Consider the following 13,392-nt stretch of genomic DNA (forward strand, 5'->3'; position numbering starts at 1 on the left):
ACGGCATGTTTCCGCTAAGGGTGGACAAATATCTTAGCTGTGTTGCAAGTGTCAGCGTATGAATAGGGTACACTTGCAACATATCAGTGCAAACGTGGCCATTATCGTTGCAGCTCGCAATTTGTTGCGTGCCCACAAGTGCAGACGAGAAGAATCGAAAGGCACCCTTTATGTTATGAAGCCTACAAATAATAAAGCCGAGGCAAGTTTAGTTGTAGCTTTTTTTTTTCCATCGAAGTGCGGAAAGTGTTGAAAGGAATGAAATGGGGCATCTACTTAAGAATGTTGGGTGCGTGCAGACTGCTTGGCATGTTTTGAAGAGTCGGCCACGTAGCGTTCGACAGATGCTAAGCGCGGTCATCATTAGCCAGACTTGGCACACGACATATTGCTGCGACAAGTTCAGGGTGCGATCATTACACGGGAAAGAAAAAAAATCGAATATTGACAAAAATTCAGGGGTGCGATCATTACGCAAGTGCGATCATTATGTGAGTAAATACGGTATTTGTTCTGTGTTTACATACTGTTCTTCTTTCTTTAAATGTATAACTTCTTTCTGTGCTTATGTGAATGATTCTTGTACTTCATGTATTTCTTTATGTATTTAGTTTCCTTTCTATGCCTTCATTGGTATATTTTTTAACTCCTCCATCCCCCCCCAGAGGATACGGCTGCGATAGCAGTATTGTATAGCACATGCCTCCAGGCCCTTGTGTCTCAAGGGCTCTTGTGAGGCCATAGTGCTGTGGCCAATCTTTGCATCCGACATGTTTTGTATATCATATCATTTTTCGCAATGTACTTTAAGGCTCATAGTACACGTCATTAGTCATCGCCATAATCTTATTACACGTAGATTTTATGCACTTTGCAGCGACTATTTTTTAGGCTCCTTTACAGCCACGTTACTTCAACTTCATAGAATCCGTCACTCCACTGCAAAGTCACTAAAACTGGCATGGCGCTCGTTGGCCATACCTGGCCCTTGCGCCAATAAAAACCACACATTCATTCATTGAACTCCCCCCTACCCAGTGCTCCTTTGAGGCCTGTAGGGTAATATGAATAAATAAACAACTAAATATACTACCGCTCCAGGCCCTACATGCCATGAAACAAGTCTGCACGCAAATGAAGTGTCAGACACACAAAAGTTTATTTTTTGCAAACAAATGTCACAGGTTTGTTCAGCTTCAGTTTATTGATTTCAAATCTAGTACAGGGGATGGCACAGTCTCCCCGTCAAGCCATATAAGGGCTTTTTGGTTGTGTCCCCAACATCATGCATGAGATGTGATTTTCAAATAGACTGAATTGAAATATACAGAAAGAGGTGTTGGAGCAAAGTACTGTAATTGGGCCTCTTGTTATGATGACTATTAAAGCATAATTAGAATAGCAGGTGAACAAAGTAGTTAGTGCAAATAATTATCATTACTAGTGTAAAAATTTAATTATAATAGTATCAGCAAGAGTGATATATGGAAAAAGGACCAGAATGGCAACAATTAATAATATGGATTGTGTGTTTTTAGCAGTCATCTGAAACTTTTCCAGCATCTGGCAGTTTTAATGTGAACTGGTGATTCCAAAATATCATGGCTGAGAATCAGATTGTTTGTTTGCAATATGAAGTGCAAACATTTGGAAGAAGGTTGTTTTGATTAGCAAGTATAGATGTGTTAAACAATCTGTACGGTGTCTATAATGGCCAAAACTTTAGGATGATCACTTAGGTGGTAAGCCATAGTGCCCAGGTTAAATGAAGTTTGTCAATAGAAAAAGCTTTCTGAAATAGGGGAGGCAGATGCATAGTATGCACTGTAAGTGATGATTCGAACAGCCTGACACTGAATAAGTCGCAATGGCGCTAAGTGTGAGTGTTTCATTACAGTAATTGACGTGAGTGTATAAAAGCAATGCAACGTGTAAGTAATGTTGGTGTATTAAAATAGTGACATGCTTTAAAAGGCCCCTCACCAGGTTTGGCCATTTTTAGCAAAAAAGTGCACTGCATACTTCATGTGCCGTTGATAGTGTCTGCAAAGCATTAAAGCGCTGTGTGCCATTAACACAGCTGAAATTTCAGGCCAAACTACCGCATCCTCCTCCTCCAGGAAGCGCCTCTCTCAGCCAGAGAGTCTAAGTAACATGCATGTGACGTAAAACGCAGTCCTAGCTACGTTAAATCGTCCAATGTGGGATGCGCGCTGCCGCCGCCAGAAAAGAAGGGAAGAAAAAAAGGGGTAGGTGGTGCTCATCACGTGACATGGCTCCGGCATGGGAAGAGGAGGGAAAGGAACATCACTCGCAGACGCTACTCAAGGCATTTGTAGTAGCAGTGGCGATATGGTAACAGGGTCTATCTCCCTTAATAATGAACTAATGTGAAAATTTATTTTGGTAGAATTATACATAGACAGTGTTTTAGAACTTCCAGTGTATTTAAAATTTGCAATGGGGCCTGATGAAGGACCTTTTAATAAGAATTTGGATACTGTATGAAATTTTGAAATGTAGCGCTGCAGAACGGTCTTCAATGTGCCAATTACAGTGCTAAGCCTAAGTGCCCGCAATATGCAGTGGTTCCCCTGGCATTCATCTAAATTCTTTTTGTCCATTTTTATTACGGAACCAATGTAGCAAAGCAGCCTGCTTCAAAGCTGCACCTGAGCCACAAACAATGTGTGAATGTGGCCCTTGCAATATGCTGTTTAAACAGTCGCTATTGTCATCTGCCTGCAACAGGAACAGGCAGACAAAGGGTTCTTAGCTTGCAGAAAGTTGGCTCCTGTTCACAGGTTACCAATTGTGGCCGTGTGAGCATGAACTAAAGGTGCTCAGTGCTGTGGGCCCGCAATGATGTGTTTTGCAGATGCATGGATAACGGGACAAGAACCGATGGTACTCTTGTGCCCTGTAGGTGTTGAAATATGGTTCTAGAGAAGATGGAGGCATGAAGTGAAAAAGGTCAAAACAATAACATTCCTTGTGTGACTGCTGGCGATGTTGATTCTGAATGTTTGCTTTATTACCATAGTTTGGGTATTATGGGGGCCCTATAACGTAAAACTATTCCAATATGTATGTTTCTATTCCATTCTCCTGACGTCATACTTTCGTAACCGCCAACGCAAGCATCGGGCGGCCACCGGCAGGGTTGTCTGAACAGACCAATCAAATGCTCTCCTCGTTCATAGGAGGTCACTTTTGTTTTCTTGAAAAACGAATAACATTGCCTACACTGAATGGCTTGTCTTATCTAATTGGCTTACAAGAGGTGAGGTGCATGCTCAAGTGGAGAGGGATTCGATGGGGCCGAGCCACTGCACTGAAAATCAATAACTGGATTAAGAGGGTGATGCCGACGTCTGTGATTGGTCCGCTTTCTCTTACTTAGCTTGCGGTGGCTGGTCAAAAATTGTGGCGGCATGCAATGGAAGCTTAACAATGATGCTAAAACAGATCCTCAGCAAATAAGAGTTGGCAGAATGAGGTCGCAAACGTGCCAAAAGTGCTCGAAAACGTTACACACCCATGCCTAAAGCTTTATTATATGCAAATAAGCCCTGCTCTCCCGCAGGTGTGACTAGCATACCTGCCAACCCTCCCGATTCGCCCGGAAGACTCCCAATTTTTTACTGAACTTTCCGATTGTACAATCACCGTCTTATGTCTCCCGCAAAGTTGTCTCCGTTTGCGCAATAATGATTTTTGCGAAACCGGCACCGCGGAGAATCTACAGACACATTGTAACCATCAGCATCACCAACAACGGCTGCACTAGCGCCATCCATCGGTATCATCGAATAAGCAGTCAACTACGGTGCCTAGTAAGCTGACCAAAGCGAGAGCCAATGTAGCTCTTGCATTTCATGCATGCCTTCCTCCATGGTGCGTCTTGTTGCTGCTGCTTGTGTGTGTGATTAGTGTTGGCTAGGCCGTGTGTGCGCGGTGCACCGTGTAAAGTTAGAATCCTCATGTTCTTGATGCCATGGCACAATCAAAGCCCAAGAAAAGGTATCTGCAGATGTTTTTGCAATCTTACACTTCAGAATTTCCGTGCTTTTTGACATCAAGAAAAGGAGAACATTTTGCATTTTGTACAACGTGTGGATGCGACGTCAGCGTGTCTCATGGTGGCAAAGGCGACTTGAAACTGCACGTTTCCACGGCGAAGCATCAAAGCTACGTTCGCACTGCTGAGCAGCAAGACAACATAGTGAACTTTCTCCGGAACAACTTCGGCGACAGTGTCATACATGTGGAGTGCCTGTTTACGGGATTCCTCGCCGAACACAACCTACCCCTTAGTGTCAGTGACCATGTTGGGCCCCTTCTACGGAAAATGTTTCCGAAATGCGACGAGGCGAAGCGTTATGGGTGTGGACGCAACTCTGAAACGCAACTGAGAAGAATGCGGAGGTGGCCAACATGAAATTTATTTCGCAGGCATCGCTCTCGAGTCTTCGTTTCTTTATTCAGAGTTTCGCTCAGCTGCTGCCACGAGATTCCACTGAATCTGCTGAAGATGCTTTAGATCCTTTTGAAGCTGAGTTTGCCACACTACAGGCGTGCAGTCTTTAAGAGGACATTCTGAATGAGGAAAGGTGGGACGTGCAGTGGTCTATGGTTGGAAAAATTAAAAACACTGATGGAAAACATGTTTCACCGAGTTGCTAAGGTGACGCTGGATTTACTCGTGATACCGCTTAGCAACGCTGAGTGTGAAAGAATATTTAGCATGGCGCGAAAAACTAGGACTGAGTTCCGCTCATCAACGTGCAACACAACCCTCCAACACCTGCTGTTAGTGAAGGGCCGTCAGTCTGGACCATGTTTTGAGCAAAGCTACTTTGACAAATTTTTGCAGTGAGCAAAGTCTGCTACTGTAAGGTCCTGCAAAAGGACTCATCGAACATTGCCTAAAAGTTTGAACGAACCCCCACCCAGCCCGGTCCCACTGGAAGTTGAAATGGTGAATGCACCCCCCGGCCTCGTTGGCACACATAAAAAGTCTCCAGATGTTTGATCTCGCCAGGTTGGCAGGCGTGGAGTAGCCAGTGCCTGAGTGACCGGTGGCAGCCATCTTATATTCCTTTCGGAATGGGGCAGCCTGTAGCTATTCAGAAGAAAATTCAGTTTTGTTCGGCATATAAATGCATCTTTAACGCGTACACGTCACTTCGACGCGGTGAGTTTTTGCGGTTTTGTGATGTCACATGACAGGCAGGTCAAGTGGCTGCAGCCCGAAAACTTTTGAGCAATAGCCGAGGGTTAATGGCGAAAAGGCGTCTAATCAGAAATAAATTTTTTTTTTTTCCGGTAAAATCATGCATAATCAGACTGTACATGTCATATCAGATGGGGAGCTATCATGGTTTTCGTGGCGTCGCTTTACAGACAGGTGAAGGGTGGTCCAAAAATGTTTTTGATCAATTCCAGAGGGCTGATTGCAGAATTGGAATTGAAATTTTGGAATAGTTTTACATTGTAGGGCACCCCTGTCGTTTGTTTTTCTGCTCCAAGGTTGACTTTTTGGAAGAACTATATAGCAGTAATACATGGCTTGTCATTGAAGCATTAAAACGAATGAAAGCCTTAGCATGCCTTCAATACAAACGAAAAGGTATGTAATTTGGTGCAACCCATGCCTAGTAGTTTTTGAAGATGAGGGGGCTTCAGTAGGACTGAATCAAAGACACATAGGGTATGTTTTTCTTTGTGTCCTTGTCTCAGCAAAATTTTTCGAGGGTGTTTGCATTTGCATGATTCCCTGTAATTGGTGTTCCATATCTGCCAAGTCCTTTTGTCAGCTTTGCTGCTTCGCACTTGTGGTGCTTAACAAATAGTGACATAGCAGGTTTGACCTGCCTTCAACTTTGCTGGTCATGCACTTTAAGTGCTGAAATTTACAACCATGCAATGAAGAAAGCAAATGGAAACATTGCCAAGGAATGACATGGCCTGTGTGATTATGTTGAGTTGCGCACTTTATTCTTTGTTTTTTACTGCTTCAAATAGTGTAGTACTGTTTCTTTGGTGTACGGCCACTGTTGTTGGGCAGGTTAATCATGTGTAGGTGCTTAATGTGGTGATGCTTACAATTGCAGGAGCATGTCACTGGTTGGGGCGTTGCTCCTGCTGGTTGCCGAGAGCCGGGTGGAGGCCAAGAGCTTGTTTGCAGGCGTGCCTTCCCTGGGCGAGAACAAGCCCAAATCCTACATGCAGCTGACTGGCCGCATCTTGCTCGTCTTCATGTTCGTCACCATGCTGCGCCTCGAGCTCTCTGTACTCCAGGTCAGCACATTTCTCATATCAGGGATACTTTGAGCTATTGCTAAGATGTGACTCGTTGATTATGCCCAGATTAGCAAGCTGCTGGCCATACAGAGGTTGGTTTAATCGAGGCAGGTCAATACACTCGTAATGCCAAAGTTGTGGCTTCGGTCCCTGCCAGTGACAAGTTATCCTTTTTGAATATTTCCCTTTCCCCTTCATTATTTTCTAAATTTCAATTTCCACCATGGCTAATTAACCCTATGCTTTCCTTGGCTTCATTGCCTGATGGCTTTATATGGTCGGTAGTAACAAAAATGAAGCCCCTCTGTTTCCCTTCTCCTCGTTCATTCATGCAAGGGTCTCGAATCTGGTAGCTTTGATGCCATTAGGTAGCATAGGATGGTTTATTAGCCGCGTGCCTGCTCTCCTAAGTTCATGCGTTATGTGGCGCTATCGGGCAAAAAGAAACATGGCCGTGAGTGGCACTGGCTAATGCTTCCAGGGCTAGTACACACAAATGCCTACATTAGTGGACGGATTGATGGCCGTCGCACTATTGGTAGTGCAAGCACATGTAATGCAAAGGTTATGGGTTCGGTCCCTACTGGTGACAAGTTATCTTTTCGTCCACTTTCATTTCTTCTAAATAAAACTTCTTGGGCAGGTTGGTGGGATTTGGACTACGTGGTTTTAGGGCGCTAAAGAGACACACGCAATGGAGAACACAGAGCACCAACTACCAGCTGATTTATTGAAATAGAAGATGGGGCATGGTGAAATTCCTGCGCACACTCAAGAGGAGCTATCTGTTCTTCAAACAAGTGCATTTCAGTAGCATACAAGGTGACTGAGGTATCACTCATGCACCATGCCCCATCTTCTATTTCAGTAGATCAGTTGGTTCTGGGTACTCTGTGTGTTCTCTCTTGTGTGTGTTTCTCTTTAGTGCCCTAAAATGATATCACTTCTTTTCCTTCAGTATTTTCTATATTTCAATTTCAACCACAGCTATTACCTTAATGCTTTCCTTGGCTTCTTGCCTGCTGGATTTATTTAGTCGTGATTAACGTAAATTGATCCTCTTTGTTTCCCTTCTCCTTGTTCATTACTGGTAGTTGTGGATTTAAAAACTCAACTAGCGTCAGCATTGTCTGACGCTAAGGCTACCTACGAGTTGTGTTCAAAAAGAAATCGAACTTTTGAAATAGCGTGCCAATGGGCAGAAGGAGTGTGCTGCGGCTACTGAGCGCATGTACCGGCAGGTTTAGAAAACAAACTGCCATTTGTCACATTTCGCTCTGACCGTTAGTCGGCGAGCTATAGCTGCTGAAGTGAGCACATGAACAAGCTGTTCTTCGGATTGGTGCCAAAGTGACAATGAAGGAATTGGAAGAACAACGTGTGTGTGTGTGAAGTTCTGCTACAAACTTGGGAAAACTTTCACAGAGACATTTCAGTTGCTTAGCCAAGCATACGGGGAGGACTGTATGAGTCGCACGCAGTGCTACGATTGGTTCAAGCGTTTTGAACACAGAAGAATGTCGGTCGGTGACAATCCGAAGCCTGGGCGACCTTCCACATCCACAGATGATGACCATGTCGAGAGAGTTCGAACTGTGATGCGTGGAAATCGTCATTTGGAGTGTTCGAGAAGTCGCTGACAAAGTGGGTATTAGCATAGGATCATGTCCTGAAATTTCGAGTGACAAACTTGGGATGCGTTGTGTCAGTGCAAAATTTGTGCCACGTTTGTTGAATGACGAACAGAAGCAGACCTGTTGAAATCAGCCAAGAACTGCTCGCCGCTACCAATGACCATGAAAACTTCCTTAAGAACATCATCACAGGCAATGAGACATGGGTTTATGGCTGTGATGTTGAAACGAAAGTGCAGTCATCGCAGTGGGTGGCCAAAGGTTCTCCTCATCCAAAGAAAGCACGCATGAGTCGGTCAAAAATGAAGGTGATGTTGGTTGTGTTTTTTTACTGCAAAGGCATTGTCCATCAGGAATTTGCCACATGGTCAGACAGTAAACAAAAAAGTTTACCAGGGAATCCTAGCACGCTTGAGAGATTCTTTGTGCAGTAAGAGGCCTGAATTGTGGGAAAATCAGGCTTGGATGTTACATCATGACAATGCCCCGGCTTGCGCGTCGCTCCTTGTCCGCAGCTACTTAGCGAAATACCACACTCCAGTTGTGCCCCACCCACCATATTTGTTGGACCTAGCCCCAGCAGACTTCTTTCTATTCCCCAAGCTGAAAACCACCTTGAAAGGACGTCGTCTCCGAACCGTAGAGCAGATCCAGGACAATGCTAGAAGAGACCTGTGCACCGTTCCAGAAAGTGCGCTCCAGGAGGCTTTCCAAAAGTGGAAGATGGGAACAGTGCATTGCCAGTAGAGGGGACGACGTTGAAGGGGACAGCACTTAAAATGTTGTACCATAGGCAGTAAAGGTGTTATAGCAAAAGTTCAGTTTCTTTTTGGACACACCTCGTACTTTTCACATTCCATCTTAAACTTTAGAATAACTTTGATAAATTCTCTTGCTTGCATAAGCGATCCTGGCGCGATTGGGCCAGATTTGGGTTGATGGCACTAAGGGGGAAACGCTGCAATTGAAGTGGTCAAATTGTCTAAATTTTTGATTTTCTGAATTGTCTTTTTTTGCGATCCACGGACTTTTATTTACCTCGTAGTAAAATATTATGACAAAATATGCGGTAGAAATCCAGAAAACAGCACTTTCGTAATGTGCTGTCATCAAAAATTTCGAAAAAATCGGGCTTTGGAAAGCCCCGTCGCACCGCGATCACCTGGCTATCCGTTGACGCAGCGCCGCCATCTTGGTATCATCGTAAAGAGGAGCGATCGGAGGTAAAGATAACTGGAGCGACGCATTTCTCCACCGAAAAGTAAACTAGCAAACGCAAGCGAAAAAATGCAAACGCGACATTGCGATTGGGCGTAGCAGTCACGCGGGGCACAGGGGGCGCTCCTATGGCTGTTGTAGATTTGAATTGCTGACGAACCTCTCTCCCGCGCATTTGCGCAGCAGTGAGCTGCATGTTCCTATCAATGTGATTGACGATCGTGGCAGCTTACGACGTTTTCTGCGATGAGCCCCAAAGGAATTAAGTTCTGAATGGCCCACGTGTACGGAAGACCACGAAAGGCATAGAAAAGAGGGAGAAAACTACTCGTAGAAGCGTATGCCGCCGAGCTTGTTGACGACGTACGACCGGCGCATGTCGGTGACTCAGAAAGCGCGCCCGCGTGTGCTTCTGACAACACGACCGCAGAACACCTACGCGACCGCGAGCGATGGTGACGGCGTGTCTGCGAGCGATGATGAAGGCACGACCACGAGCGACGGCAAAGGCGCGACCGCGAGCCATGGTGACGTTACGTCCGTGTATGGTCGTGACAGCAACGCGACATCGGCGGAGCAGAAGTTTTCGCATCAAATATTCAGCTGTGGATTTCAGCTCCATTTCACTAATAAACATGTTGCGCAACGAGAGACAAGAGCGGACGTTTTGAGTGCGCTGTCACCTGCCCCTGCACGACGGATGGATGCACGATGACCAAAAAGGCAACTAAGGTGCACGAAACTGCTGCAAGAACGCAAAAAAACTACATCAAAATGTAAAGCAAATGTGTCCCCACAGACAAAGGACTACATCCCAAGCGGGTTTTAGGTGCTCAAAATAAAGATTTAAATGTTTACAACAAATGAAACATTGAGCTCCGTTTTCTGAGCTTTCATTTTTTGTGCAGTTGCTTTCAGTCATCCCAGTGCCATTTCACAACGAATGAAGACAAAATTATTCTGTCTTTTGCACTTAGATCCTGAAACATTGAAGGGTGCAATAAAGCTGTCCATTTTTAACTGCACCTCATAAAAAAATGTATAATGGGTTTTTTTGCAAAAGTCATTAGTGAGACAATATGCATAGGAAGGCTGAAAAAATATTTTTATGCTCATTTGGGCATTTAAAAAATAAACCAATAGCTTTATTGCTCAGAATGGGCCTTTGTGGACATGCAGATGTGAAAATCTTTGTGAACTTATGTGTAATTAATTTCAGGATGACCATTAGAGGCTGTCAATTTTTGTACCTCGAAAACTACAATAGATAGCACAAAACTAATTTCAGTTATGATATCAGCATAACAAATCACACCTGCATCCCAAATTTCACCAATTTATTCCCATAAAAAAAAAAAAAAAAAAAAACGTTTTCATTGCCACGTCCCCCCGGGCCGCTCACTTCGGACCACTCGCATCGCCAGGTTTGGCCATTTTGAGCCGACAAGCGCAGTGCATACAGTGCACGCTAACAATCGTGTCTCCTAAGTATTACGTCCCTTCGTGCCGTGGAAAGAGCTTAAATTTAAAACCAAACGCTGTTTGCCCTTCTCCTTGGTGATGCTGTGCCCCCAGCCGGAGAGTCGAGGTATATCGCACAAGTGCGCGTATGTACATGGCACTGCTGTGACGTCACTCATAGTGGCACGTGACTTTGAAAGTTGAGAAACTTCCTCCTTGTCACTTCAAACAAATGAAACATATCTGCCCTATCTGGTGCCCTGTGTTCAGATTTACGGGAACTATTATAGAAAAAAACAAAATAACTGCAGTGCAACATTCAATTCATGTGTCTGTCTTCCTTGTGTAACAGAATGCGAGTATGCGAGTATACTTGGTACGGGTTCTTTTATTGTGGTCCGACCTCGGGCGCCAAAAACAGTTTTAGGTAGCCATTATATATGCTAATATTTGGCCTGTAAGCCGTGTGAAATTTTTTCTCCGACCCATGCTTAACAAAAAGAAAAAAAAAACAGTGCGGAAGCCTTATTAGTGACTACATAGTGGATATGGCGTTGCACTGCTAAACTCGAGCTTATGGGTTCAAACCAGGTCGTGGAATTTGATGGGAACGAAATGAGGTGCACGTTAAGAACCCCAGGCGGTCAGAACTAAAGAGGGTGCCTCAATCATATTGCCGAACGTAAAACGCCAGAATTTGTTCAGTTAAAAAAAAATTGAAGGCAGCTGCTTCCTTTGGCTTTTTTCTAGGTGTGTAAACGAAAGAAATAATTCTAGAGTCTGATTTCTGAGAAAAACATGTTACGTTTATCTTATATTTCATAGATGAATGGGATTCTGTTACCAACTGTACATCGACTCAACTAAGCAGCCTCTGTATTATAAGCGGCGGCTTTCTGTTATCAGGTGCACTACCATAAGGAAAATAATGAAGCAATTAAAGGAATGGCATACCTCATATACACGTAGAGATATTTGTAGGTATGCTGTGTTCATTGAAGAAAATTGTGGCACCCAATGTCAATGGGTTGCAGACATGGTGAGAAATAAAAAAAAAAAATTCCTTGCCTGAATCAAGTTAGCAGACTCGCAGGCTGCTCCAAAACGGGGTGTTGAATGACAACTAGGGACTTGTTGAGCCGAATCGATTAGCATCCGTGTGTTAAAGGGAAGCTGAAACGGTTTTCAATTTCCATGAATTGCTGGGATTGAGAACAGACCTAATCATTTACGGCTCTGTAATTTTTTTCTTCGTTTTATTAATATAAGGGGCGGAAATCGCTTTCTAAATCACCCCCGCGGACACGCCCCCATCACTTCCCGGAGCGCCGGGTGAGGTGGTTGCCAGAGGAGAGAACCGGCGAGAGTGACGTCACTGGCGGGGACCGAGCTGCCGGACCGGCGTGCTGGCATGTGCTGGCATGCCTCTTTCCGTCCTGCGCTTTACTGAACGACGCTACGAGAGATCTGCCGCCGCCGCCGCTCACGTTTTTTTTTTTTTTTGCGATTTTCGTAAAATGTTCTTTCCTTCTGTGCTGCGTGAGTGCCTACAGCCAAGGGCGCCCAACACGCCCTCGTTCTGTGCAGCATTCGGCTGCGCGAACACAGGCGGGCGAGACGATGTGGTGTTTCACAGGTTCCCGAAGGACAAGAAGCTTGCAGCGCAGTGAGTCCGTGTGGTGAGGAGAGATAAGTTCGTGCCGATGAAATCAACTGTGCTGTGCTCTTCATCTTCCATCAATACGCAGCACATGCAGGTGCACCTAGTTTAATGAAAGCCTGATTAGACCCACATTGATGCACTCGAGAAATGCGAACATTCGCAGCCATTAACATCTGGTAACACAGTTTTAGCGTAGCCGGATAGCCTTACGACAAATGTGGAAATGCGTTGTTGCTAGCGTTGCTATACTCCGTTTCATACATCAGGTGCAACGCTGTGGAGGCTTGAGATACTTCTTGCAGTGGCTGCGTTCACACTTAGAAAAAGTTCGGTGTTGCTTGACCCGATTTTTGAGAAAATTTTCCATATATAAGCTCAGTTCTGAATGAAAAACAGAAAGAATTTACCCATAGAAACAATCCGTGTACTTATACGGCTGCTAACACGTCCTTTTAAGTCAATTTTCTTTTCGGTATTTTTTAATAGCAGCCCGTCGCGGCAGCTTCACGTGCATGCTCGCGCGAGCGAACGCCGCTGGCACGCTGCGAAGCATAGACGGAAACGCGCGCAGTAATAAATTTTGGTGACCGGACTTCGTGCGCAGCTTCCACAGCGTTCCACCTGAGGTATGAAATGTAGTATAGGCTTGCCTAGTGACATTCGACGTACGGTTGCAGTTATCGTGTTTACCACACGGCGGTGCTAAAACTGCCTAATATCTTTATGTCAACACTAGCATAGAGCACGCATACCGATTCTTGATCGAGCCACAATCGCAAAGTCGTCGAACCATAGTATGAATATTGCATATATAATACCTCTGGCCATCTCTGGATTTGTATGATAAGCAACTTCCATGACTGTACCCCGCAGCACTGCATGTGCGCGCTTTGAAACGCGGCACTTATGATCGTGATCGTGTATCAACACTCATAAAACCACGAGACTACTTTAGACAAGCAATGGCAAGGTGCTTGTCATCGCGGAATTGCACCCGTGTTTACAATCTAATGAGAAGTTAGTGCTTTGGCATTCTTCCAGCAGCAATTTCCCAGTGACACTTTAGCGCATTTTTTCTCCCGGCATTGGAACCTGCAGCTACATGAAAAA

The 13,392-nt window shown here is 44.8% G+C and overlaps 1 protein-coding gene across 1 annotated transcript in view; it reads left to right on the forward strand.

Moving 5' to 3' along the window:
• The window catches only part of Surf4 (Surfeit locus protein 4), a 132,446-nt gene that overhangs the window by 67,122 nt on the left and 51,932 nt on the right, over positions 1-13,392 (forward strand). The window contains exon 4 of the mRNA XM_050168366.3: positions 6,117-6,303. Coding sequence (XP_050024323.1) covers positions 6,117-6,303 — 187 coding nt within the window. The remainder of the gene's footprint in view (positions 1-6,116; positions 6,304-13,392) is intronic.

This window comes from Dermacentor andersoni, chromosome 1, assembly GCF_023375885.2.
Source record: "Dermacentor andersoni chromosome 1, qqDerAnde1_hic_scaffold, whole genome shotgun sequence".
Classification (NCBI taxonomy): Eukaryota; Metazoa; Arthropoda; class Arachnida; order Ixodida; family Ixodidae; genus Dermacentor; species Dermacentor andersoni.